Source organism: Aphelocoma coerulescens, chromosome 3, assembly GCF_041296385.1.
Source record: "Aphelocoma coerulescens isolate FSJ_1873_10779 chromosome 3, UR_Acoe_1.0, whole genome shotgun sequence".
NCBI classification, from domain to species: domain Eukaryota; kingdom Metazoa; phylum Chordata; class Aves; order Passeriformes; family Corvidae; genus Aphelocoma; species Aphelocoma coerulescens.
Window position 1 is genome coordinate 124067388 of NC_091016.1, and position 25389 is coordinate 124092776.

The window sequence follows — 25389 nt, forward strand, 5'->3', positions numbered from 1 at the left end:
TTCGGGTGGCAGAGCCATTCCTTGGGGTTCAAACGTGGTAAAGACACTGAGACAGAGAAGAAAACTGGTGTGTTGTAGGGTTTTTACCTCAGAGTGGAGTTAAAACGTGGTAAAAACATTGAGAAAGAGAAGAAAACGGGTGTGGTTCAGGGTTTTTACCTCAGAACGTGTTCGGCCTGAAGGTTCTCTTAACTCAGCCACTTCTGCTCGTGCTGTGCCTTTTTATCTGAGGGATTTGGGGTGGGAGAGCCATTCCTTGGGGTTCAAACGTGGTAAAAACATAAAGATAAGAAAGTGGGTGTGTTTTAAGGTTTTTACCTCAGAATGGGTTAGGCCTGAAGTTTCTCTTAACTCAGCCACTTCTGCTCATGCTGTGCCTTTTTTTCTGAGGGGTTTCAGATGGCAGAGCCATTCCTTGGGGTTCAAACGTGGTAAAAACATTGAGAAAGAGAAGAAAACTGGTGTGGTTCAGGGTTTTTACCTCCGAAGGGATGAGGCCTGAAGTGTCTCTTAACTCAGCCACTTCTGCTCATGCTGTGCCTTTTTTCCAGAGTGTTTTTGGGTTCAGAGGCATTTTTGGGGGCTAAAATGAGGTAAAAACACTAAGAAAGAGAAGAAAACGGGTGTGTTTTAGGGTTTTTACCTCAGAGTGGAGTTAAAATGTAAAAACATTGAGAAAGAGAAGAAAACGGGTGCGTTTTAGGGGTTTTACCTCAGAATGGGTTAGGCCTGAAGTGTCTTTGAACTGAGCCACTTCTGCTCGTGCTGTGCCTTTTTATCTGAGGGATTTTGTGGGGCAGAGCCATTCCTTCAGGGCTAAAATGGGGTAAAAACACTAAGGAAGAGAAGAAAACAGGTATGCTTTAGGGTTTTTACCTCAGAGTGAAGTTAAAACATGGTAAAAACATTGAGAAAGAGAAGAAAACTGGTGTGGTTCAGGGTTTTTACCTCCGAAGGGATGAGGCCTGAAGTGTCTCTTAACTCAGCCACTTCTGCTCATGCTGTGCCTTTTTTTCAGAGGGTTTTTGGGTTCAGAGGCATTTTTGGGGGCTAAAATGAGGTAAAAACATTAAGGAAGAGAAGAAAACGGGTGTGTTTTAGGGTTTTTACCTCAGAAAGGATCCCATTGTGGGTTTTGAACCAAGTGACAGCAGGAGAGAGCAGAATTATCTCTTGGTGGCATCTCATGGGAAAAAAGATTGTTCTCCCTTATCTTTTAGCAGGCAGAGATACCGTTACCTTATCAAAATTGGAAAACTGTATTTTAGTCAATAAATGGGTGTATTTTAACTAACTTAATTCAGGATTTGAAAGCTTGAACCTTGGGAAGCTGATGCTGCTAAGAAACCAAACTGCTCCATCGTACTCCTGGTGCTGGTGATAAAGAAAGCACTGAAATGTTGTAATAAAAATGTTGTAATAAAAAGGGAGCAGCATAAAGTCAAATAATTGGCATTTGAGCTTTCAGAAATGCCTGCTCTGGGCAATCATCAGACCTGCAGCTTTTGAAACACGTCAGCTGAGTAAGATGCCACCTGCTTTGTCAGAATATTCCCTGGTTCTGGGTTTATTCACAGGGAGTTGTGGATGCTGAATGAATTCTTGCTGGCTGTGTTTCAGCCCTGTCATAAGGCAGAGCGTTAAAGATCGAGATCAAGGAGGCAATTTAAGGAATAGGTGAGGATGTGGTACATGAAATCCTTGTGGGTTAGTGACAGTTTCCTTCTCAAAAACCCGTGGGGTCGTTTTTGACCTTAATTCTACAATTATAGATGTCATTGAGCTGTGTCACTGGGTGACACCCAGGCCTGTGCTGCTGCTGGTCGAGGGCACCAGGGGGGGTTTCTTTACAACACGTTGGACCTGTTTGAGGTGCTGGATGTTCCCAATCTTTGCTCTTCCCGAAGTTAAGACCAGGAACTTTCCTGGCCCGGGACTCCTTCGGTCGCTGATTAAAATTCTTGATTTTTCTCACCCAAACCTCCAAACATTCCAATCCTTCCATGAGACTCTGAGGGCTTTTTCTAAGGACACTTCTGTCCTCCAAGAAGGACATGGAGGGGCTGGAGCATGTCCAGGGAAGGGAATGGAGCTGGGGAAGGGTTTGGAGCACCAAGAGCGGCTGAAGGAGCTGGGAAAGGGGCTCAGCCTGGAGCAAAGGAGGCTCCTGAGGGAATTTTCCTCTCTGGAATTCCCTGGGAGGAGCCAGGTGGGATCTGCTCCCAGGAACAGGGACAGGATGAGAGGGAATGGCCTCAAGCAGCACCAGGAGAAGTTCAGGTTGGGTACTGGGAACAATTCCTGGCCTGGAAAGGGCTGTCCAGCCCAGGGCAGTGGTGGAGCCCCCATCCCGGGAGGGATTCAGAATCCTTGAGGATGTGGCACCTGGGGACACGGCTCAGTGGTGGTCTTGGCAGTGCTGAGAATGGTTGGATTTAATGATCTTAGAGGTCTTTTCCAACTGAAATAATTCTGTGGTTCTAAGTTTGCAAATGTTTCTTGGTTTGTTGTCGTTTGGGGTTTTTCTGGGATAGGCCAAGGGTGGAGGAGCAGCAGGGCCTTCCCCTGCCCAGCTGTGACCTCTCACCAAGATGGGTTTGGGTTTGGAGCACCACATTCCCTGGAAATTGGAACCCACAACTGTGATGGAGTAATATGAACGCCTGGATAATTTATTCCATCTTTGCCTTCAGGAATCATAAAATGATGGAATGGTTTGGGCGGGAAGGGACCTTAAAGCCCAGCCTGTTCCACCCCCTGCCACAGGCAGGGACACCTTCCACTGGACCAGGTGGAAGCCCAGCCTGGCCTTGGACACTTCCAGGGATGGAGTAGTGCTGGAATGTCCTGCAGGCAAGTTTCTGGGGTGGATGGGTTGGTTCAGATCCTTCCCTTCTTTCCCGAACATTTCCCAGCGATCACTTCCCTTTGCTTCAGCCTTTGAGCCTCTTCTTCTTGCAGCTTCTGCTGCTTCCTGTGCCTCTTCCTGCTCTTTTTTTGGCCCTTTCTCTTCTCTGCTTCTCTGAAGCCCATGAACCGAAGCACGGCTTTAAAGATGTGAGGTATTCTCAGGGTGAGCCCACCTGCTCTGAGCTGGAGTCGGTGTTCTCTGCGCCGGCCGGGCTGAGCACGCGCGTCCTGTGCCGCCTGGCTCCCGGCCATCCCGATCCCAAATGGGGATTTGGGAAGCTGCCCTGGTGCTGGCTGTAAATAATTGAGTCTTTGATCTCCAGGTCTCCCAGCTGACGAGGTTTTTGTCTGGAGAGCAGAGTTTAATGGAGAGGCTTTGTTAACGGAGCTGTTTTATGCCAGAGCTGCGCTGGTTTTTTCTCGGAGTGAGAAAGTGGCTGAGACCCTGTGTCTGGTGGAGGAGTAGCTGCCTTTTAGATCTCAAAAAATGAGTTTATTTAAGAGGGAGCTTCTGATCTGCAGGTCTGTTTAATGTAGCATCTTTCTCTGCAAATTCTCTCAAAAGATGAGAATTAATTATCTCACCTCTCCTTCGGCCTCTTTCAGACCGTTCTGTAATCACTGACTTCACAAAATCCGCCTGCACGAATCTTTTAAGGCTTCTGTGGATCTTCATTTGCATGACTTAGCAGCTGCTTCATTTGCATAATGAACCTCTGTGGTCAGCCTATTATTAAAATTGCCCCTCTCTCATCTCGTGCTGTTCTCGTCTTGATTCCTGATTATTCCTCGGATGATGTGGGGGATCTTCAGCACTGGTGCAAGTACCAGATAATTCTGTTCCAGGCAAGGAGGAGAAATATTCCAAGGGGTTTGTTGGTGCTTGAGAAGATAAAATTCACCTCCTGTGGAGCCAGCCTGGGAGAGCTGGGAATGTCACCTGGAGAAGGATCCAGGGAAACCTTGGAGCCCCTTCCCGAGCCTAAAGGGGCTCCAGGAGAGCTGGGATTTGGGATTTGGGATGGAGGGGCAGGAGGCAGGGAATGGCTTCCCAGTGGGAAAGGGGAGCTTGGGGAGGGATCTTGGGAAGGAATTCCCGGCTGGGAGGGTGGGGAGGGGCTGGGCTGGAATTCCCAGAGAATCCCTGGCTGCCCCTGGATCCCTGGGAGTGTCCAAGGAAAGGTTGGAGCAGCCTGGGATCATGGGAGGGGTTGAGGTTGGAATGGGATGGGATTGGATTGAAGGTCCCTTCCCACCCAGACCATTCCATGATTCCATGATTCCATGGTCATGGGTGGAGTTCTCAGCTCGGGTCCATTGAATTTCTCAGGGTTTTCTCTATTCAATTAGTAAAGATCAATTAGTAATTCTTCATCAAGTCTTGACGTTTTGCATGTGGGTATCCTGAAATCCCCCCCTTTCAGACCTCTCCATGTATGCTTCCCAGCTTTTCCTGCTTGCAAAGAGACCATTCCCTCTTCCCAGGAACACAGGATTCCTGCAGGATCTGTGGCTGGAGCTCTGCTGTCTTTAAAGATCCAGTGCTGGCAAATCCATCGTGTCCCTTGTCACCATAAATCCCCGGATCCTGTTCCTGAGCTTACAGGGATGGGCAGAAAGATGGAAAAGCCATAAAATTCTGCAAGGATTTGACCCAGAGCAGACGTTTGACATCAGAAAAGAGCCCAGGACAACGTTTCACCCACTCCATGGATTTCCAAAGCAGCCCCGGCAGAAAAGGATTGTCACTGACCCCGCTGGTTTCTGATGGGATTCTGCTGGTTTCGCCTCTGGGCTCCTGTTTAATATTGTGTTCTAGTACTCATTGTTCAGGGCTGGCAGCACCTATCCATCCTGGAGCTGGGAAATCAGGGATAAATCCATGTTCCGTGCGAAGCTGTCCACAAGCAGGCTGCCTGCGAGGGGAAAGCGTCCGGCAGTTTTTCTAGGAACGGCGCAGGATTCTATTCTGAGCAGCACCGAAACGTCTAGAAAAATGTTTGGGATTGAAGTCACAGAATCATGAGCTTTCTGTATGATTCAGCAGCCAAATTACCCCTGAGTGCATAAATAGTGGGAAATTGGATGGGAATAGGCAAATCATTCCCAGCTGGATGCAGTTATGGTGTGGCTGCAGAGTTGGGTGGCTTTTTTTGGTAGCAAAGGCCACAAAAAGCTGGAGGAAAGCTAAGAATAGGTTGTGGGAATGATGCAAGAATTCCAGCTTGGGAGTGGGGATACGGGGTTGGAATGAGATGAGCTTTAAGGGCCCTTCCAACCCGAACCATCCTGGGGTTTTGGGAGGAATTAATGGACGGGGTACAGAACTCCTTGGATCTGATTCCCTGATTCGTGAAGGCAGCGTGGAGGAGCGCAGCCTAAAATTTAGGAGATTCCTGGAGGGAATTTTGCTGGATTCTTGGTTCATCCAGAGAGCTGGAGAGGGACAAGGAGGGAACGGCTTCCCACTGCCAGGGGGCAGGGTTAGGTGGGATATTGGGAAGGAATTCCTCCCTGTGATGGTGGGGAGGCCCTGGCATGGAATTCTCAGGGAAATCTGTGGCTGCCCCATCCCTGGAAGTGTCCAAGGCCAGGTTGGAGTAACCTGGGATAGTGGGAGGTGTCCGAGATGATCTTTGAGGTCTCTTCCAACCTGAGCCATCCTGGAATTCTGGGATTCAAAAGCTTTTCCCACTGATGAGGGTGTTATTCCTAAGCAGACACCAGTTTTCCTATTTTTTTTCCCGCTGCTGACTGGAAAACACCTGTCTGAACTCTGACCATGCTTTAAAATAAGAGATCCTCACAATTTGATGAAAAGACCCCAGAAATGCCTGCCTGCCCTGATGTAAATCCCTGTTTAGGATACATCCTCATCCAGTATTTCCTGCCTTTCCCGGCTCCCCGAGCTCTGTTTTACAGCTCAGCCCCGGCTCAGTCAATGCTTGTGCCCTGGAAAATGCAGAAACCGAATGTGAAACGGCGTCAGATTGAGGGGTTTTCTTACAAAATACCCAATTTAATTTAGTTGTGTAATGCAGCTTTGTGCCAGGTAATAATAGCCAGTTCAGCTTTTATGAGCACTCTTTGTAATTCCCTCCAGGTTATGTAAATCCACATTTAAAGCTTTTAATTCACGTCCACTTCTGATACTTCTTGTGTTTGCCTTCTAAACTCATAAAATCCCTGCCTTGAGTAGCAGGATTTGAATGAAATAGACTTTTCCTTTTGCAAACAGGAGAGAATGTTGAATATCCAAGTGAACTTTTCGAGTCTGCGAGCGGAGAAGAGACACCGAAAAAAACCCCAAATATCTCTTTCTTTCTTCTGCAAATGACGGCGATTGAATTATTTTTATCTCCCCTCTATTCCTACCCTGATTTTAGGTGGTAGCAGGAGCAGGTACCTTTTGTCCCAAGTTATCTGCAGACGTCTTTTCCCCCCGCTCTTTAGCTCCAGTTTCCCTCTTAATTCTTGCAAATCACGTCTCTCAAAGTGGGTGTTTGGGAGTCTGCTGTTAATGAATCACACTTTGGCAGTGTTTTCCCTGACATGATAAACAATTGTGCTGTTGGGCTGTCAGATTAGTGAGCCACAAACTTGGAAATGTTTTACGTCCTTTCTATTGTTTCTTTTTATTTTTATTTTAAATTCTTCTTTTGACGGCCTGTCCCCCAAATATCTCGGTCTTTTTATACATTTGAACAGTTTGAAGGGAGTTAATATTTTTTTAATGAGTCTGAGCCCACTTGGGGATTTTGTTTTGCTGGGTCTTTGGAGGTTTGAAGGGTTTTGATCGGGGTTTTTTTTGGGGGGGAGGGAGGGAATTGTGTTCCATGCTGCTCTGAGGTAGCTTCATTTCGATTCAGAAATTTCCAGGTGCTGGCAATGGGATGATGAATCTTTGCAGACTCCTCATAAAGAGCTGACCTTAGTCATCCTTTAGATTTGGGTGTGCAACACCCCTGCACGAATGGGAATCACATCCCTCTCTTCCTCAAGGTGTCCCCTTTTCAGCAGCGTTTCCTATTAACACCCAAATCATCATTTGGGGCCGTTAAAGAGGCTGATATTCCCTGAAACTGGGGCTGCTCATCCTGACTTGGGATCTATCCAGGTTCTCTCTGCCGTTCCAAAAGAAGTTTCCCCTCTTCCTGCTGTAAATCTTCGTTCCTGGGGCTGCGGTTCTGTTACACAACCACCTGAAAGTGCAGGAAAAATGCTCCAGGGAGTTGGTTCCTCTCTGGAAAGGAATATTCTCCTCGCTGCTGCTGCTGGGGATGGCGGGCATCGATGGTTTTCTTCTGTGAACTTCACTTTGCGTTCCTTTTTTCCCCCCCCTTCTGTTTTCCTCCCTCACGGGTCAGTAACTTCCCATTTGTCATCGGCAGTGGGGTTTTTTAGTAATTAAAAAAAAAAATTAAATTACTGGCTGGAGTAATTAGTCTTTGTTAGACCTCCAGTGGTAAAGGGCAGAGAAGGAGGAAAAAAGGGTAACAGGGAAGTTTGGGTTTGTTTGATTCCTTCAGTGACGCTGGGACCTGCTTGCTCCCAAAGAGATTTTGTGGGATTTTTCATGGATATCCTTGTGAAGCCCCTCCAGGCTGCCACAGTTCCGTGATCCAAAACAAGCCCCAGACTGCATTAACGTGTGTTTTTGTGCCTCATTCCATCCACAGATTGCCAAAACGTTACAGGAATTTTCACCTGGAATCAATCCCGGTGAAGCGACGTCAAAGCTTCCACCTGGACGGTGCCGGCGCCTCTCGCTGAGTTCCCTCAGAACTCGAATCTGCGAGTAAAACTCGGCCATTTACCCCGGGGTGGGATTTCTCTGTGCAGGTACTCGGAGAGGAGCCTGACCAAGTGCGTGGGGATCACCATCGAGACGAGGCCGGATTACTGCCTGAAGCAGCACCTCAGCTCCATGTTATCCTACGGCTGCACCCGCCTGGAGATCGGCGTCCAGAGCGTCTACGAGGACGTGGCCAGGGACACCAACAGGTGAGGGGACAATTCCAGGGAATCCCGGCTTGGTTGGGTGGGATGGACCTCAAATCTCCTCCCGTTCCAGCCCCGACACCTCCCACCATCCCAGGTTGTTCCAAGTGCTGTCCAGCCTTTCCTTGGACAGTCCCAGGGATCCAGGGGCAGCTACAGCTTCTCTGGGAATTCCAGCCCAGCCGGGAATTCCTTCCCAAGATCCCACCCCAAGCTCCCCTTTCCCACTGGGAAGCCATTCCCTGCCTCCTGCCCCTCCAGCCCAAATCCCAAATCCCAGCTCTCCTGGAGCCCCTGGAGGCTCGGGAAGCGGCTCCAAGGTTTCCTTGGAGCTCAGGGTTTTCCTTGGAGCAGCATCCCATGGGATTTCCTGCTGGGAACCACAACCCCAGCCTGGAGCAGCTCCAGAGGATCCTGGAATAGTTTGGGTGGGAAGGGACCTTCAGTCCCATCCCATTCCAACCCCGACACCTTCCATGATCCCAGGTTGCTCCAGCCTTTCCTTGGACACTCCCAGGGATCCAGGGGCAGCCAGGGATTCTCTGGGAATTCCAGCCCAGCCCCTCCCCACCCTCCCAGCCGGGAATTCCTTCCCAAGATCCCTCCCCAAGCTCCCCTTTCCCACTGGGAAGCCATTCCCTGCCTCCTGCCTCCTCCATCCTTTATCCCAAATTCCAGCTCTCCTGGAGCCCCTTTAGGCTCCAAGCTCTCCCTGGATCCTTCTGGAATCCTTCAGCAGCTCTTTCCTTGGCTAATTCCCACTTAACAGTGAATGTTGAAACATTTCATTTATTTCCTTGCTTTTGTGGCTAGAGATCTGTCAAGAAAAATGAACAAATGGCAGCGGCTTCGTGGCTTTCTTTGGGACATTTTGTAGGAAAAATGGAATTTTGCAGATTCTGTTTCCCAGCGGGAGAAAAGTGGAATTGTGATGTTTTAGATTAATTTCAGATCCTTTTCTTGTATTGTACACTTCTTCTTTTTAAATGTATTTATTCTTTCCCTGTGTTTTCCACCTCTTTTTTCAAAGGATCCATTCTTTCCCTGTGTTTTCCACCTCTTTTCTTTAAAGGATCCATTTTTTTCCCTGTGTTTTCCACCTCTTTTTTTAAAGGATCCATTCTTTCCCTGTGTTTTCCACCTCTTTTTTTAATGGATCCATTCTTTCCCTGTGTTTTCCACCTCTTTTTTTAATGGATCCATTCTTTCCCTGTGTTTTACACCTCTTTTTTAACAGGATCCATTCTTTCCCTGTGTTTTCCACCTCTTTTTTTAAAGGATCCACCCTTTTCCCTGTGTTTTCCACCTCTTTTTTTAAAGGATCCATTCTTTCCCTGTGTTTTACACCTCTTTTCTTTAAAGGATCCATTCTTTCCCTGTATTTTCCACCTCTTTTTTTAAAGGATCCATCCTTTTCCCTGTGTTTTCCACCTCTTTTTTTAAAGGATCCATCCTTTTCCCTGTGTTTTCCACCTCTTTTTTTAAAGGATCCATTCTTTCCCTGTGTTTTACACCTCTTTTCTTTAAAGGATCCATTCTTTCCCTGTATTTTCCACCTCTTTTTTTAAAGGATCCATTCTTTCCCTGTGTTTTCCACCTCTTTTTTTAAAGGATCCATCCTTTTCCCTGTGTTTTTTTCTTAGTGACATCATAATTAAAGGCAGTTTTGGGAGGTAGAACATTTCCCAGGGAGAGCCTGCAGTTCCTGTCCCACATAAATCACCGTTTACAGGCTCGAGTAGCTACAACTCCGTGCAATTCCTTGGGGGTTTTCCACCTTTTTCCCTACTCCAGGTTCCTTTTTGGGATGGGAGAGGTGACACTGGCCAGGAGCGCCTGTTGAGAGAGGAACCAGAGTCATTCCAGGCAATCCCTAGGGATTGGAAACCGCATTTCCAGGAGGAAATCTGATTTATTCCTTGTCGTTTTGGCCCAAAGAACTGTTGTCCTCCGTAGGAAAACGTGGAATATTCTGTTCACCCCACCCCCAAACAAACCAATCTCTCTTTGTTTATTTATTGCAGGTCTGATCATTCTGAGATGATTTTTTTTTTTAAAAAGGCGATTTTTCCTTGTTTTTTTTCACTCCTGGCACTGACTCGAGCTGTTCCTTCCCATTCCACATTCCAGGGGCCTCCCAGGGATGTTTAATAACCACAATCGCAGGCAATGACAGGGAGATCATGGTTCGATAGGCAAAGCACATTTTTGTTCATTCCCACCTCGAAGGCACTGGAGCAGAGCTGAAAACGTTGGGCATTTTCTTCTTAGAGACTCCAGGGAAGAATCCCAAAGGATTTGGGATGTGGATGTGGCACTGCTGGTGCCTGGGAGTGGGGGATGTCGCTGCTGTGGAGTGGCCAGGTCCCAAAATCCAGGAAAATCCATTTATTAAGGGTGTGAAGCTCCTGTTTCGAGGTGGTTTCCTCCTCTAGATGTCAGAGCATTCCGGAGGGAAAGATCCAGGCTTGGGAATGGGGCAGGATCTCACTCCTGGTCTGAATGATTTACAGGATAATTCAGAGGGGAGAAGTCGAGAAGCCTTTTAGGAATTCTGCAAGGAGCTCTGGGAAGAGCCTGGAAAAATCCGATTCCAGGCTTAGCTGGGAGCAGGATCCTGCTGAGGGGGAGATGGAAGCCTCTGGGAATGTCCAGGAATGTGGGAGAGAGCCAAAGCCAGGGTTTTGTGGGAAGGTTGATCTCCCGTGGTGGGAATCTCCTCACTGGAGCCACGGAGGTGGAAGGAGAGAGGGATTTTCTCCGGAGCCGTGGGAATGTCCATTTAACAATTAATTCCTCATCACCTTTTAAAATCCACAATTTTTTTTTTTCCCCACCTTAAATCTTTAAAAGGTGGAGCTGTGGAGCTTCCTCACCTCCCTTGTACTCCCAGAGATTCCCACCCATTTTGTCTCCATCCATGAATCCCTTGGAGCTCTTCCATCGCTCCTGGCCGGTCCCTTTGCTAATGAACCCTTTGCTAATGAACCCTCTGCTGCTGGCTCAGAGCAAGAGGGAAGTGCCACATCCCTGCCTCGATCCCACTCCCAGCTAAGCCTGGAATTTGAAAGGGTTTTCAAGATTTTTCAAGGCTCTTCCCAGAGCTCCTTGCAGAATTCCCAAAATTCCTCAACTTCTCCCCCTTTTCGGAGCAGCGGCTTGAAATCCGCTTTGAGAGAAAGGTGGTTCAAGTTTTTCTCTCTCTCTCTCTCTTTCAGAACGACCTCATTTTGCTGCTGTTCTGCTTCGTGGGGGATGTGTTTCGGGCTTGAAACTTTTTAATATTTTGCTGGTAGCAAAATGTCAGATTACAACCAATTAGGGTAACTGGTTTGGAAATTACTTTCTATTATGTTCCATAAGTCATTAGTGAGGTTTTTGAGTGCTTTTGGTGGCTGTGAGGCAGAAAAATATTCAAGAACAGAGCCAGGCATCAAATAATCAAGTTATTGATGCAGCTCAAATTCCACTTCTAATAAGAAAATAATTTTTATTTATGAAGCGAGGCTCCCGTTTACTCCCCTCAGGCTACTCGAGGTCTTGAGTAATGCTGTCCTTGAACAGTCTCAGAGAAACACTGTGATACTCCAGAAAAAAATCATAAATAAAACCGGTTTTAGAGCTGCGTGGAAGGGTTGAATCCTCTGGTAGAGAGGGAGGAAAAGATCCTTAAAAAAAGGGAAGCGGCTGGTTGGGTTTCCGCAAGGCGCGGGCGCCGGCGGTGGGGAAGGTGTTGGAATTCAGGGAATTAAAGAATGAAATGAACACTGGGATGGCCCAGAGGGAGTTGGATTTTTCATCCAAAGGGCTCTGGAGGAGGGAAAATCACCTGCAGAGCTCATCTGGGTGCCAGGAATTCCAGGAGTTGGGGTGAGGCTGGGTGCTGGGAGGAAAACAGGGATCGGAGCGGGAAGATGGGAGGTGCTGAGGGGGTGGAAGTGTCTGGGAATGTCCAGGAATGTGGGAGAGAGCCAAAGCCAGGGTTTTGTGGGAAGGTTGATCTCCCGTGGTGGAAATATCCTCACTGGAGCCACAGAGGTGGAAGGAGAGAGGGATTTTCTCTGGAGCTGTGGGAGATTCGGCCTCGTTCGGGCTCCAAATTCCTCCAGGCTCCTGCAGATTGAGGCAGAGTTTGGATCAGTGTCAGTGTGGAAAAACATGGGATCCTCCTGGAATCCCAGTCCAGCCCGTGCTGGGGAGGTTTCACACCTCCCAAAAGCTGGGAAAATTCATGGTTTCTCCAGAAGGAATTTTCGGGAGCGTGGAGCAGGGTGATTTTCAGGCTGGCTGCTTTTCCTCTCTTTTCCTGTTGCTTTGATTCCTGGTTTGTTCTGAGTGCCACAGCCATCCCTGCAGAGTGTGTCCTCGTGCTGTGACACCAGCCCCTGGCCCTGCTGCCCAAGCCACATTCCAGCAGCTCTCCCAATTTTCTCTGTGTCTGGAAAACCTCGGAGCGGCTCCTTTCCTGTGGAAATCACGACTTTTAATATTGAACAAACACCTTTTAGCGCCGTTTCCCTCCGGCCACGCTCCGAACTCAGCCTCCCAGAGGATCATCTCGATGAAACACGGCTTTTCCTGACCCTTTTCCTGCCTTTTCCTGACCCTTTTCCCTCTCTTCCCAGGGGTCACACCGTGAAGGCCGTGTGCGAGTCCTTCCACCTGGCCAAGGATGCCGGCTTTAAGGTGGTGGCCCACATGATGCCAGACCTGCCAAACATGGGGCTGGAGAGGGACATGGACCAGTTTTTTGTGAGTATTCCTTCAAATAACCATGAAATTCCAGTCTTTTCCAGCTTTTCCATGGAAAACTTGGCTTTTTTTGGTTGCTCAGTTGCCATGCAGGCCGGATTTGTTTCTTAAGGACAAGCAATTTAAAACTCTTTCAGGTTTTTGTTGGGTTTTTTTTTTGGGGGAAAGGTGAAGAAAAAAGCTTTGTTGAACTACTTCATCCAGAAAATTATATCCCTGTCTCATGAAAGCCTGAGTCACTCGGGTCCCTGTGGAAAACAGCTCTTCCCATATTTACTGGGGCTCCTGCTTTTGTTTTCCAAGGTGGTTTTCTGTCTGGGATGTAGAGCAGGACTCCATTCCAAGTTAAAAGGATCCTCTCTGGACAGTAATTAATTGCAAGAGAAGAGCGTGTTTGTGTTAGAAAGCATTTTGGCTCAGTGCTGTTCAGTTTCTTTGTCAGTGATGTAGAAGGAAATTTAAAATTATTCCTGGAGAAAATTGGAATGAGAGGAATAAAGAGCAGGGAATTCACCACTTTAGTAGATTTTCAGTCTTTTTTTTTTTTTTTTTTCTTTCTATTTTCTGAGTCAAAATTGGTTGTTTTTTTCGAGTAGTGCAGAAATTGGAGTCGTGACAGAGGAATCCCAGAGGGATTCCTGGGAAAGGTTGGGCTGGGTGCTGTCTGGCGCTAAAAGATACCAATGTAATGAAATATATTGATTAAAAACACAGGCAGGAAGCAAAAAGGCACATCTGGAAAAAAAAACCAGTGGAAAATGCAGCTGGACAGGGCAGGAAGGGAATCCTGAAACCTGGAATCGGAACCTTTTCTGAGGGATTTTGTGCAGAATTCCCAAAGTTTTTCCTAAATAAAATGTCTTGGTGCTTGGCAAATGTTTTGTTCTTGTGCCAAGGTGAGAGACTGGAAGTGATGAGCACAAAATTCCAAATTCCTGCTCCGGATTCTACTCCTGGAATGTTTTCTGTGCATGTTGTAGGAAGTCGAGCGTGGACGTGACACGGAATTTTCATGGAATTTGTGGGGATGCAGAACCCAGCAAAACCTTGAATCCTTCCCTCGATGTCTCGTGGAATTGCAGCTGTAGTTCCGTGTTTTGGGAGTGGGATTGGGCTGGAATTTGTGGTGGAAAAATAGGAATAATGACCAAAAAAACTGGGAAAGAGCCAACCCTGGGCAGGTTCAGGCGCAGAGGAGACAAAAATCCGAGATGAAAAACCCAGGAGGGAGGAATCGCTTCGAGTTTTTGTCATTAATTTGGTGATGAATTTGCTGCTTCTTGGTGAGGAGAGGTTAAAAAATTTCCACTGCTGGGTTTGGAATTGCTCCTGATTCACTGCAGAAAATTTGGGAATCTGTTTGAAAGAATTTCTGGATTGTGAGGGGAAGGCTGAGTGCTGGGTTCCATCCAAGCATTAATGACAATTCCCCCAGAAATTGGAGAGGCAGGAGGCGAAGTTTTCGGAACTGGGAGACAAGAATGAGGCTGGAATTGGGAGAGGAGGAATTTTAAAAAAAAAACTGGGAAAAGAGTTGAGGATAAAAAAGGAACAGAAGGAGAACACAGAGGGGAAAAAAGCCATCCAGAGAAATTTCTTGGCTTTGGGAGCTGGGAAAGCTCCCAGGGAAGGTGTCCCTGCCCGAGGTCCCTTCCCACCCAAACCATTCCAGGATTCCAGTGTCGATGGTGGGACAGCTCCAGACAGGGCAGGGAAGGATGGGAAACGTGGGAATGGGTGAGAATGAGGCCCAGAGAGAAAGAAGAAATTTGTTAATTTAGAACTTAAAGAGTTAAGAGGAAATGAGAATTTTCTGCTGGAGGACTGGGATCGGGAAAAAAATGAATGGAGGCTCAGGGAAGAAAAATGGGGAGGAATAAAAAATCCAGGTGCTGGTGTAGGAAGGGAGTTCAGAGGGTGGTGGGGTGAGGGGTTTGGGAATGCAGAGCTGGACTCGGGGATCAGTGAAGGTTTGGTGCCAGGGAACAGCCAGAGGAGGAGTTGGCAGGATGAGTAATCCATGAGGAGGCTGCAGCCCTCAGGAAGGAACGGGAATGCTGCGGAGCGAGGAGGAAAAGTGGGATTCAGAGAGGCAAAGAGGTGATGGATCACATCAGCCCGGAGAGGAGTTGTGGTGTTGTGAAGGGGAGGAAGTGTGGGAAGGGAGAGGGGAATCCCAAATCCTCCCTGCGGGACCAGGCAGCTCCCAGGGAAAAGCTGAGTGAGGGACAGGGAGCTGAGGGATCCCGGGAAATGGAGCTGCAGAGGTGCTGGGTCATGGAATGGTAAACGAGGGGTTGTCCTCTTCCTTTTAGCCCGTTCCCAGCCTCACTTAAATGCTGTAGGATTCATTTCTTCAAACAGCGGAGGATAAAATGCCAAACCAGCCCCTCGTTTGTGGATGTATTTCCCAGAGCCCCGGTGGCATAACGGGAAGATCCAAACAAAATTCCTTCATTCCCAAGGATTCAGCTGGAGAGTTCAGTCTCTGTTTCCTGCCTTAGAACTCCAGAGCCTGGTTTTTGAGTTGGTGGAACAACTCGTGCATGTGTCGGGCTGTGCCAGCGCCGGGGCAGGCTGGTAATCACGGAACCATTTCTGCTGCAGGAAATTCCTGAGGATCCAAGTGGAGGCATCTTCTCACAGCCAGGGAATCCTGGAATGGCTGGGGTGGGAAGGGACCTTCAATCCCATCCCATTCCAACCCCGACACCTTCCCCTTTCCCTGGACGTTCCCAGGGATCCAGAGGCAGCCAGGGATTCTCTGGGAATTCCAGCCCATCCCTTCCCCACCCTCCCAGCCGGGAATTCTTTCCCAGCATCCCACCCCAAGTTCCCTTTTCCCACTGGGAAGCCATTCCCTGCCTCCTGCCCCTCCATCCTTTATCCCAAATCCCTCTCCAGCTCTCCTTTCCCTCTGGAAAAGGCTCCAAGATTTCCCTGGATCCTTCTCTTCTCCAGTTGGACATTCCCAGCTCTCCCAGCCTGAGATTGGATCCATCCCCACCCCAGCTCCTCTCTGGGAAGGAATTTTGGGAACAAGCAGCTCTACTGGGAACCTTGGGACTCCAGGAAGGGTTTCCCTTCCTTTTACCTCCCTTTTCCATCCCCAGCATCCATAAAAATCCCTCTGGATGGATTCTGAGTGTCCTTGATACCAGAATCTTGGAATGGTTTGGGCAGGAAGGGATCTCAAATCCCATCCCATTCCAACCCCAACACCTTCCCCTTTCCTTGGACACTCCCAGGGATCCAGGGGCAGCCAGGGATTCTCTGGGAATTCCAGCCCAGCCCCTCCCCACCCTCCCAGCCGGGAATTCCTTCCCAAGATCCCACTCCAAGCTCCCCTTTCCCACTGGGAAGCCATTCCCTGTGTCCTGCCCCTCCATCCTTTATCCCAAATCCCAGCTCTCCTGGAGCCCCTTTAGGTTCAGGAAGCAGCTCCGAGGATTCCCTGGATCCTTCCCTGATCCAGGCTGAACTCCCCCAACTCTCCCATTCTTTTGTCTTTTTGGAGCAACAAACCCGTGGCTTAGGAGGAATCTTTATAAATTTTTGTTTTTGAGGTAGTTCTAAGTGAGTTTGGACAAAAGAACTTCATTTTCGTGAGGCTGCCTCCTCTGCAGCCACTTTGCAGCCCAGGGAAAGGTCGGACAGAAGGAACCCCGTTGACTTTGGAAGGTCTGAGCACCTTCAGCACCAGTTGAAATATTAAATCCAGGGCTTTCTCCTGGGAAGGGAATAATTTGCTGATCGTGCTGACCTTGGCCTAAAAATGCTGGGTGCTTCTTCAACTCGGGCAGGTAATTACAGCTCCAGGAGGAACGTGGCTCTGTCCCTTCTGACCTATTGATTTCCCAGGGATTCCTGCTGCTCTCACATCCCAGCAGTGACTCCTTTGCTCTGTGTGATCAGCAGCCGGTTTGGCTGATTTTATTCATAATAATTCAAACTTTTGTGTTGTTGATAGGAGTAAATACATTCTCTGTGGTTTTTATTTTATTTTTTTTGCTTGGAGATGTTGTGGATTCCATCCCCGGAAGTGTCCCAAGGCCAGGCTGGACAGGGCTTGGAACAACCTGGGATAGTGGAAAGTGTCCCTGCCCATGGCAGGGGGTGGAATGGGATGAGCTTAAGGTCCTTCTAACCCAAATAATTCTGGGATTCTACAATTCCATGGTTTTTCACAGTAAGTGGCTTTTTCCCTGCCTCCATTGTGAAATTTCAGTTCCCTTTTTCACGGTGGATGCTCTGATCCCGTGTCCCAGTTCCGTTGTGCTTTTTTTTTCCCCTCTTCCCTCACCTCCTCCTGCTCCTTATTGATTCTTTTTATAGCCTCAGAGGATTTCCTTCCTACTCCAGGTCTTTTCCACCCCGTTCCACACACGGGATAACGCCGCAGGGCAGCAGGGAACGTGCTCCACTTCCTCCCAGGAAGCGTCAGTGGACACAAACACACACCAAAAACTCCTCCCAAAGCCAGGCAGAGCCCAGCAGAGCCTCACGTAGCAGGTGGTCGGAGAAAATAATTAGAATAATGGGCAGGATAAATCAAGGACTCAGCGGGAATAATGGAATTGTTACCGGAGCAGACACCTCATCCTGCGGAACGCGATAAACGCTCGGCTCCGCCGCTGCCCCGGGAGAGGGATGAGGTGGCTCTGGGGGGAAATGCTTGGGAGGATTCATGAATCACATTTGCCAAGCAGAACTTTGGATTGGAGTGAAAAAAAACAAACAAAACAACCCAAAAAAACTTTGGGAGGTTGAAGAATTCCCAGGTGTTAATTCCTTGCTCTGTGGAAATAGGAGAATCCCAGCTTTGTCTGCTCTGGGATGAATATTCCTAAGCATTATATATATAATTATATTATATATATGTATCTGTTATTTATACTATATCTTTATACATCATAAGTAACAGATTTATTAATGGAGAGGATATTGCAGTGTTTGTTTTATTTTTATGGGATTTGCCTGAGTGGGGTTTACTGGTGCTCCCGCTCCTCCGGAGGGATGGCTCTGAGCCCACCTCAAACAGACCCCTCAGAGGTGAAATAAATCAGGAAAAAAGGAAAGGGAAAAAACAAAATCAGGGAAGAGAGGCAGAAGATTGGGAATTTGAAGTGTGGGAAGTGTCACAGGAGCAGCTGGGGCTCTGGAGGCTCGTGGGATCAGGTGCCCAGGACCATCAGATGGACCCTCAGCTGTGGAAAAGTTCTTTTTTCCCTTGAGGAAATCCGTGAGGAGATCCTGTGTGTCCATCTAAAGTCTCACACAAATAAAATTAAGAGGGTAAAAACGTAGGCAGAGCCATTTCATGGGGACAAGTGTTGAGCTAAGGAGATTTTTGATTCCCTTCTGCAGAGCCACTCCTGTGTTCTTTAAATAAAACACAATCACTGAATGAGTTCAGCCTGAAAATTCCTTCTCTTAGTCATGTGTCAAGCTGGGATTTTTTTGCAAAATAAGCAATTTCCCAGAAATGAGCTAATTTTAGTGCCATGCCTGATGCATCTGTGATCTGAGTGATGCAGAGGCCTCCAGCCTGCTTGGGTGTGTTGAACACAAGAGGGAAAAATGAGGGTGAAATGATCTGAGGGGAAAAATGAGGGTGAAATATCTGAAGGGAAAAATGAGAGTGAAAATCTGAGGGGAAAATGAGGGTAAAATGATCTGAGAGGAAAAATGAGGGTGAAAATCTGAGGGGAAAATGAGGGTAAAATAATCCAAGGGGAAAATGAGGGTGAAATAAACTGAAGGGAAAATGAGGGTGAAATAATCTGAGGGGAAAATGGGGGTAAAATAATCCGAGGGTAAAATAATCCAAAGGGAAAATGGGGGTGAAATAAACTGAAGGGAAAATGAGGGAGAAAATCTGAGGGGGAAATGAGGGTGAAATATCTGAGGGGGAAAATGAGGATGAAATATCTGAGGGGGAAATGAGAGTGAAATATCTGAGGGGAAAAATGAGGGTGACATGATCTGAGGGGAAAAATGAGGGTGAAATACCTGAAGGGAAAAATGAGAGTGAAAATCTGAGGGGAAAATGAGGGTAAAATGATCTGAGAGGAAAAATGAGGGTGAAAATCTGAGGGGAAAATGAGGGTAAAATAATCCAAGGGGAAAATGGGGGTGAAATAAACTGAAGGGAAAATGAGGGAGAAAATCTGAGGGGGAAATGAGGGTAAAATAATCCAAAGGGAAAATGGGGGTGAAATAAACTGAAGGGAAAATGAGGGAGAAAATCTAAGGGGGAAATGAGGGTGAAATATCTGAGGGGGAAAATGAGGATGAAATATCTGAGGGGGAAATGAGAGTGAAATGATCTGAGGGGAAAAATGAGGGTGAAATATCTGAGGGGAAAAGTGAGGGTGAAATTATCTGAGGGGGAAATGAGGGTGAAATATCTGAGGGGGAAATGAGGGTGAAATATCTGAGGGGGAAATGAGGGTGAAATAATCTGAGGGGGAAATGAGAGTGAAAATCTGAGGGGAAAATGAGGGTAAAATGATCTGAGAGGAAAAATGAGGGTGAAAATCTGAGGGGAAAATTAGGGTAAAATAATCCAAGGGGAAAATGGGGGTGAAATAAACTGAAGGGAAAATGAGGGTGAAATAATCTGAGGGGAAAATGGGGGTGAAATAAACTGAAGGGAAAATGAGGGAGAAAATCTAAGGGGGAAATGAGGGTGAAATATCTGAGGGGGAAATGAGGGTGAAATGATCTGAGGGGAAAAATGAGGGTGAAATATCTGAGGGGGAAATGAGGGTGAAATATCTGAGGGGAAAAATGAGGGTGAAATATCTGAGGGGGAAGTGAGGGTTGAATAATCTGAGGGGAAAAGGAAGGTGAAATGATCTGAGTGGCCTTTCTTTTTAGAGAATGGGTGACGTTGCTTCTGAACTTCAAATATTTCCAGCTGTAAATAAGGCCTTGCTTTTCCTGAGGGCTCTGTTTTTTCTCAGAGAGATGAAATTCGTAATGAAACTAAAATATTGCACCTCTATCAGGAGCTTTTAATAATTGTAATAAAAGACAGTTAAAGTGCTGATCTGCATTGATTTTTGCTCCTCTGGGAAGACAGTTCCCTGTGTTTTTAAATATAGCTCTGAAGTGTTTAGTGGGGTAAACGATTTTCCTTTCAGCTCCTTCTAAACATCTCACTGAAAAGCTGTGATTTGCAGGTGGTTTCACCTCTGAAAATGTGGCTTTTTTCCTTTTTCTCGGTGGGCACATCGATGAGAGGGTGTTTAATGCTCGCTCCTGCAGTTCCTCGAGCTTCTCCTGGAATCTTAGGAAATATTCCTGCTCAAAAGCTGCCTCGTGTCAGAAACAATTATGATTCCATGAACTGTGACCAAAGCCAGGGTAATTTTTATGTTAATGAGGGTGGTGGTAGTAAGGACCGGGCTATTTCTGGAAACTCTTTTCACACGTAATTGCTCTCCTATTTCTGTGGATAAAATCCCTGCAGAAAGCCCCAGTCTGTGCCCACTTCTGCAAAATTGTGGGCTCAGAAACTTTTAGGGTCGAGTTTAAATCAGGAAAGGCCCAGGATGGGTTTTTCGTAGCAGAGAGATCTTTTTACGTTGCACAGAAGCAGAACAATTTGGGATATTATGGGTAGAGAACAGGCTGGGAGAGCTGGGAATGTTCACCTGGAGAAGGGAAGGATCCAGGGAGAGCTTGGAGCCCTTTCCTGAGCCTGAAGGGGCTCCAGGAGAGCTGGAATTTGGGATAAAGGATGGAGGGGGCAGGAGGCAGGGAATGGCTTCCCAGTGGGAAAGGGGAGCTTGGGGCGGGATCTTGGGAAGGAATTCCCAGCTGGGAGGGGGGAGAGGGGCTGGGCTGGAATTCCCAGAGGAGCTGCAGCTGCCCCTGGATCCCGGGGAGTGTCCCAGAAAAGGTTGGAGCAGCCTGGGATCATGGAAGGTGTCGGGGTTGGAATGGGATGGGATTGAAGCTCCCTTCCCACCCAAAGCATTCCATGATTCCATGATAGGAAAAATTGCAGGGCTGTGTGGAAAAGCTGCCTTTATGCTGCTCTCGGATTGCTGCCTTTGTCCCCAAAGACCAGGATTTTTTCCCTCGCTCCCGTTTTCCTGCGGCGCACGAACATCAGAGTTATGATAACGACAATCACTGCCTGCCAGCAGCCTCCCATTCACAAAAAGCTCCTGCTCAGTACAAACCCTTTTTCCACCTGACCTGAGGGATGATTTGTGCACTTTGCAGCCCCCAGACCCCGTGGGTTGCTCAGGCTCATTCAGCCACTCTCTGTTCCGGGGCTTTTTACAGCAGAAAAAGCCAGGATTTTTTTGTTTGGTTTTTTTTTTTTTTTCCATTCAGAAGTTGTTTTCTGTTGGGTTTTTTTTTGGTTTTTTTTTCACGGCGGCCCCTTGCTGCTGAAGTCAATAATGAACATATGGCTGGGAACAGGCAGCCAAAAATAAAGGAATAAAGGGAGATGTCTTGGATGGAGAGTGCAGATTTCCCAGGCACTTAGGCAAAGAGAGCATCACTCAGTAAAATGCGTATTTTAGTGCAGATCATCATCAACGACTGAGTGGAGAAACCACGAGGGCCAAATTACATTTTTGAGGACTTAATTGTTGGTTTTGTGCGGGTTTGTATTTTTTTTTTTAATTAGAAAAGCAGAATTGTTTTGCTGTGAGCATCTGGGGGGGCTGAGTGAGGTGGGGAGGGCATCACGTGCTGCTTTTGATGCTCCTGATGGAAAGGAGAGGTCTGATAAGGGAGGATTGTGTTATCAAAACCAGGAAAGAGTTGCTGGGCTCGGTGTTTTTTGGGATAGGAGACTTTTGAGGGATCCACGCTGCAGAAATTGTGGATTTAAGACAGTGACAAATGCTTTATTTCCTGTGCTGAGCCCAAGGGGAACGCTGACCCTCCCAGAAATCGGAGTCGTGCGCTCGGGAAAAGCGAAGGTGAAACTTCAGAGCAGATTGATGGAGGAATTCTCCTGGGTTTTTCCTGAATGGATGGAGGCTGGCTCGGAGCACCTGCACCGCCGGGCAGATGGGGCTGCTCGGGGCACTGAGCACAATCTGGAGAGATCTGTCTGGGGCTCGGCGGCCAAACCCACGCTCCAAGGTCAGCCTGATCCTGCCCCGGGCCTTTTCCAAGCATTCTGTGTCTCTCCTGGTTATTGAGTTGTGTTCCAGCAGTGCCGGGGCTGGGGCGGGCCAGGATCTCCTGGTTTTGGAGACAACAACGCCCCAGCAGCGTTGGCCACTGTGGATCCTGATATTCCAGGGGAAAACAGACCATGGAAGGGCTGGGATGGGAGGCAGGAGCTTCTCTCCTCGCAGTTTCCTGGTTTGTGCAGAGAGATCAGGTTTAATGTGGAAAATGTTCCTGCTGGAGCTGGAGCTGGTGAGGATTCACCTGGAAAAGCTCCCTCTGACCTGTGGATTTGAGAGTTTTGAGGCTGCTGGGGTAGGGAGGAGATGGAGAAGCTTCCTGCAGCTCCAAGGTCCTTTAAGCAGCAGGGAATCCGCTTTTCCTCCCTGACACTCAAAATACAGGGAATTCCAGAACAATCTGAGGCGCTTCAGATGCTGGTGACCCTCAGAGAACCGAGCCTCTCGTGGCAGAAGTGTTGGAATTTTGTCACTTTTTCCTTGGCTTGGTGGGTTCCATAATGGGAAATTTGGCAGCTTGAACGTGCCAGGAACTGAAAGGGTTTTGTTGTGCAGCTGTGGAGGGTCAGGAAAGCGTCAGCAATTCCCTGGAATACTGTCCTTCCTCCCTTGGTCACGGAATGTTTTACAGGAGAGCTGGAAATTTTGGGATCATCTGCTTAGGAATTTCTCCCATGGGCCACATCTGTGGGGGGTTTTGCCATGAGTGCAGACATTAAGAGGAAGCGATTTGGGATCATTTAGGTTGGAAAAACCCTTGGACATCAAATCCAACCACTCCCAGCACTGCCAGAGCCACCACGGATCCAAGTACCCCCAAATCCACATGGATTTAAATCCCTCCAGGAATGGGGACTCCACTACTGATCTGTGTTCCCCCCCAAATCCACATGGATTTAAATCCCCCCAGGAATGGGGACTCCACTACTGATCTGTGTTCCCCCCCAAATCCACATGGATTTAAATCCCCCCAGGAATGGGGAGTCCACCACAGGTCCATGTTCCCCCCAAATCCACATGGATTTAAATCCCCCCAGGAATGGGGAGTCCACCATGGGTCCATGTTCCCCCCAAATCCACATGGATTTAAATCCCCCCAGGAATGGGGAGTCCACCATGGGTCCATGTTCCCCCCAAACCCACATGGATTTAAATCCCTCCAGGGATGGGGACTCCACCACTTCCCAGGGCTGGAAAACCCTTTCCATGAAGGACTTTTTCCCAATATCCAACCTGAACCTCTGCAGGTGTAGCTTGAGGCTTTTCCCTCTGGTTTTATTGCACTCCCTGAGGGAATATTGGAAGAAACATTGGAATGTGTTGCTCTTTGAGGATGGAAATAAAGATAAACGTGGTACAAAATCAACTTCCCACCTTCATATAAATCCATCGGATAAATTCTCGGCGTGGTGTTCTGAAAACAGCAAACCTGAGGTCACATCCTTCAAGGATCCTGGAGCTGAGTGACTTTAAAATGCCCATTTTCATCGTGCCAGGTGCCGAGCGCTGCTCCAAGCCGTGGGTGTTCCCAGGCTGCTCCAAAGGCACGGCAAAGGCACCCTGGAATCTGCATTTCTCGGTCACTGGGCCATTGTCTGCACCCCTGAATGCAGATCCTATCGTTAGGGTTTTAATTAGCCCGGCATTGACGGGGGAAGAGGGGGAAATGCAAATCGGGGAGGGAAAATGGAGCCGCGTTTTTGGAGGCTGTTAATGCATATAATTAAAGCACTGAGTGATTGTTCCTTCCCCGTGGAGTTGGAAGTGTCACTCAAGGCAGGAGCTTTCAAGTGCCACCAGCATTCATGGCTATAAATAATCCGGCTGATGGAGATAAGGGCTGGAGTATGGAGAGTTCAGATAATGCTCATCTTATTCAGAATATGAATTTAATCGTCTCTTTCATGGCGGGGGAGCGGAGCGAAGGAACCGATTCAAGGATCCGGTTGAGGGGCACGGTCCGTCTCCGATGGCGATGGCCGTTCTGCTCGTTCAACAACAGATTTTGGTGACCTTTACTCCGAACAAATCCCAACGATTTAGTAAATTGCTTCCAAAAATTGCTGCTTTGATCCCATAGCCGGTATGTCCTGCAGCAGTTGGACACCTGGAGAGCGAGGAGATGAAAGGTGGCAAGTGGATCTTTGGGCTGTGACACGTCCAAGTGCAATCCCATGAAATGGTATTGCTCTTCTCCTTTTGGAGAGCTGCAGCTTTTGGGGTGTTTTTGGAGCAGGTTTCTCATTCATTCCATGCTGAGCGTGGTCAGGAAAATCCGATTAAAACCTCCAGGTGGGATCTTTGAATCCTCAGACCTTTCCCATGGGTCAGTCCAGGGTTTTCTGATTTAAAAGGTTTTTGCAAGAGCACAGGAAGGGGAAATATTGAAGTTCAGGGCATCGTCTCCTGATTCCATCTCCTGTTACCTCCTTGGAGTGAGGTGATCTTTCCCAAACCAAACCATTCCATGGTTCTGGGATTCTATTCTGATCTCATGGAGGTTGACTTTTGGTTTCCTGTAATCCCAATTTCCTTGGACAACAATTGCAAAGTCACCGAAAGCTTTTGATGGGAGTTGAAAAAAGGATTCCGTGCTCATTATTTACTGGGAAAAAATCCTCAGGTTTTCTCTAATATCCCATAAATTGAGCAGCGTATGGGGAAATGGGATTTTAAGGTATGAAAAGGTCCCTATGAACCTCCAGGTTTGAGTTTCAGCTGATCAGAGCTGACCTTTTCTGTACATTAATTATGATCAAATTGCTGCAATAACCTCTCACATCCTGCCCATTGGCCACACCCCCAAATTTAAATTTCCCTTCAGTATCCATCTTAATTACCTAAAACTTCAAGGAGGGCTGGTTTAGCAGCTTTGGGGTTGGCGGTGCTTCCGTTTGGAATGTTCTACGTCCTCCAGGGATTCAGAAATTTGGGAATACGTCAGGATCTGCTCTCCCTGGGTCATCTTTAACCTCTCCCTCCGGAGCAGATGTGGATTAGCCCTGACTCAGCCTGGAGCTGATGGAAAACCTCCAGAGCTGCTATGGATGGTGGCCTCTGGAACAAATATTTTAGGGATTCAATTTGTCTTGGCAGCAAACAGCTCCGGAAGGGTTTTATCAGCCCAAGACACCTTTTAAGGTGTCTAATTAAAATAAAACCCACAAGAAAAGGCTACAATTCCTCCTAAAGCTGGGCACGTGTTGGCATTTTCTACTTCCTTTGTTTCATGAGAGACTTAATCAGAGACTGTTTGTGAGTGGGGAAAGGTTAAGCCTTTAAATGTTGGGATTTACAGGGACCGTTGGAAAAAGGGGCTGGGGAAGAAAGGCGCCGCCGCCGCTCCGTTATCTCGTTGGAAATTAATTACTTGGGCAATCAGCTCAGGAGGATTTTGAGGAAGAGCCTGAGGAATTAGCAGGGAAATCTGTGGGTTTGGAAAGGCCGGTGGGCAGCGGAGTTATCAGCGGGGTTCGTGCTCTGACGTCAGAGGTGTGGAGGGGGTGAAGGGACAGGATTCGGGGTGGGGTCAGCGCCCTCCCCTCGTGACCTTGCCTTT

The 25389-nt window shown here is 47.8% G+C and overlaps 1 protein-coding gene across 2 annotated transcripts in view; it reads left to right on the plus strand.

Annotated features, from left to right (window-relative positions):
• The window catches only part of ELP3 (elongator acetyltransferase complex subunit 3), an 83425-nt gene that overhangs the window by 27379 nt on the left and 30657 nt on the right, over nt 1-25389 (plus strand). For both annotated transcript variants that reach the window (XM_069011872.1, XM_069011873.1), the window contains exons 8-9: nt 7753-7914; nt 12537-12663. In XM_069011872.1, coding sequence (XP_068867973.1) covers nt 7753-7914; nt 12537-12663 — 289 coding nt within the window. The remainder of the gene's footprint in view (nt 1-7752; nt 7915-12536; nt 12664-25389) is intronic.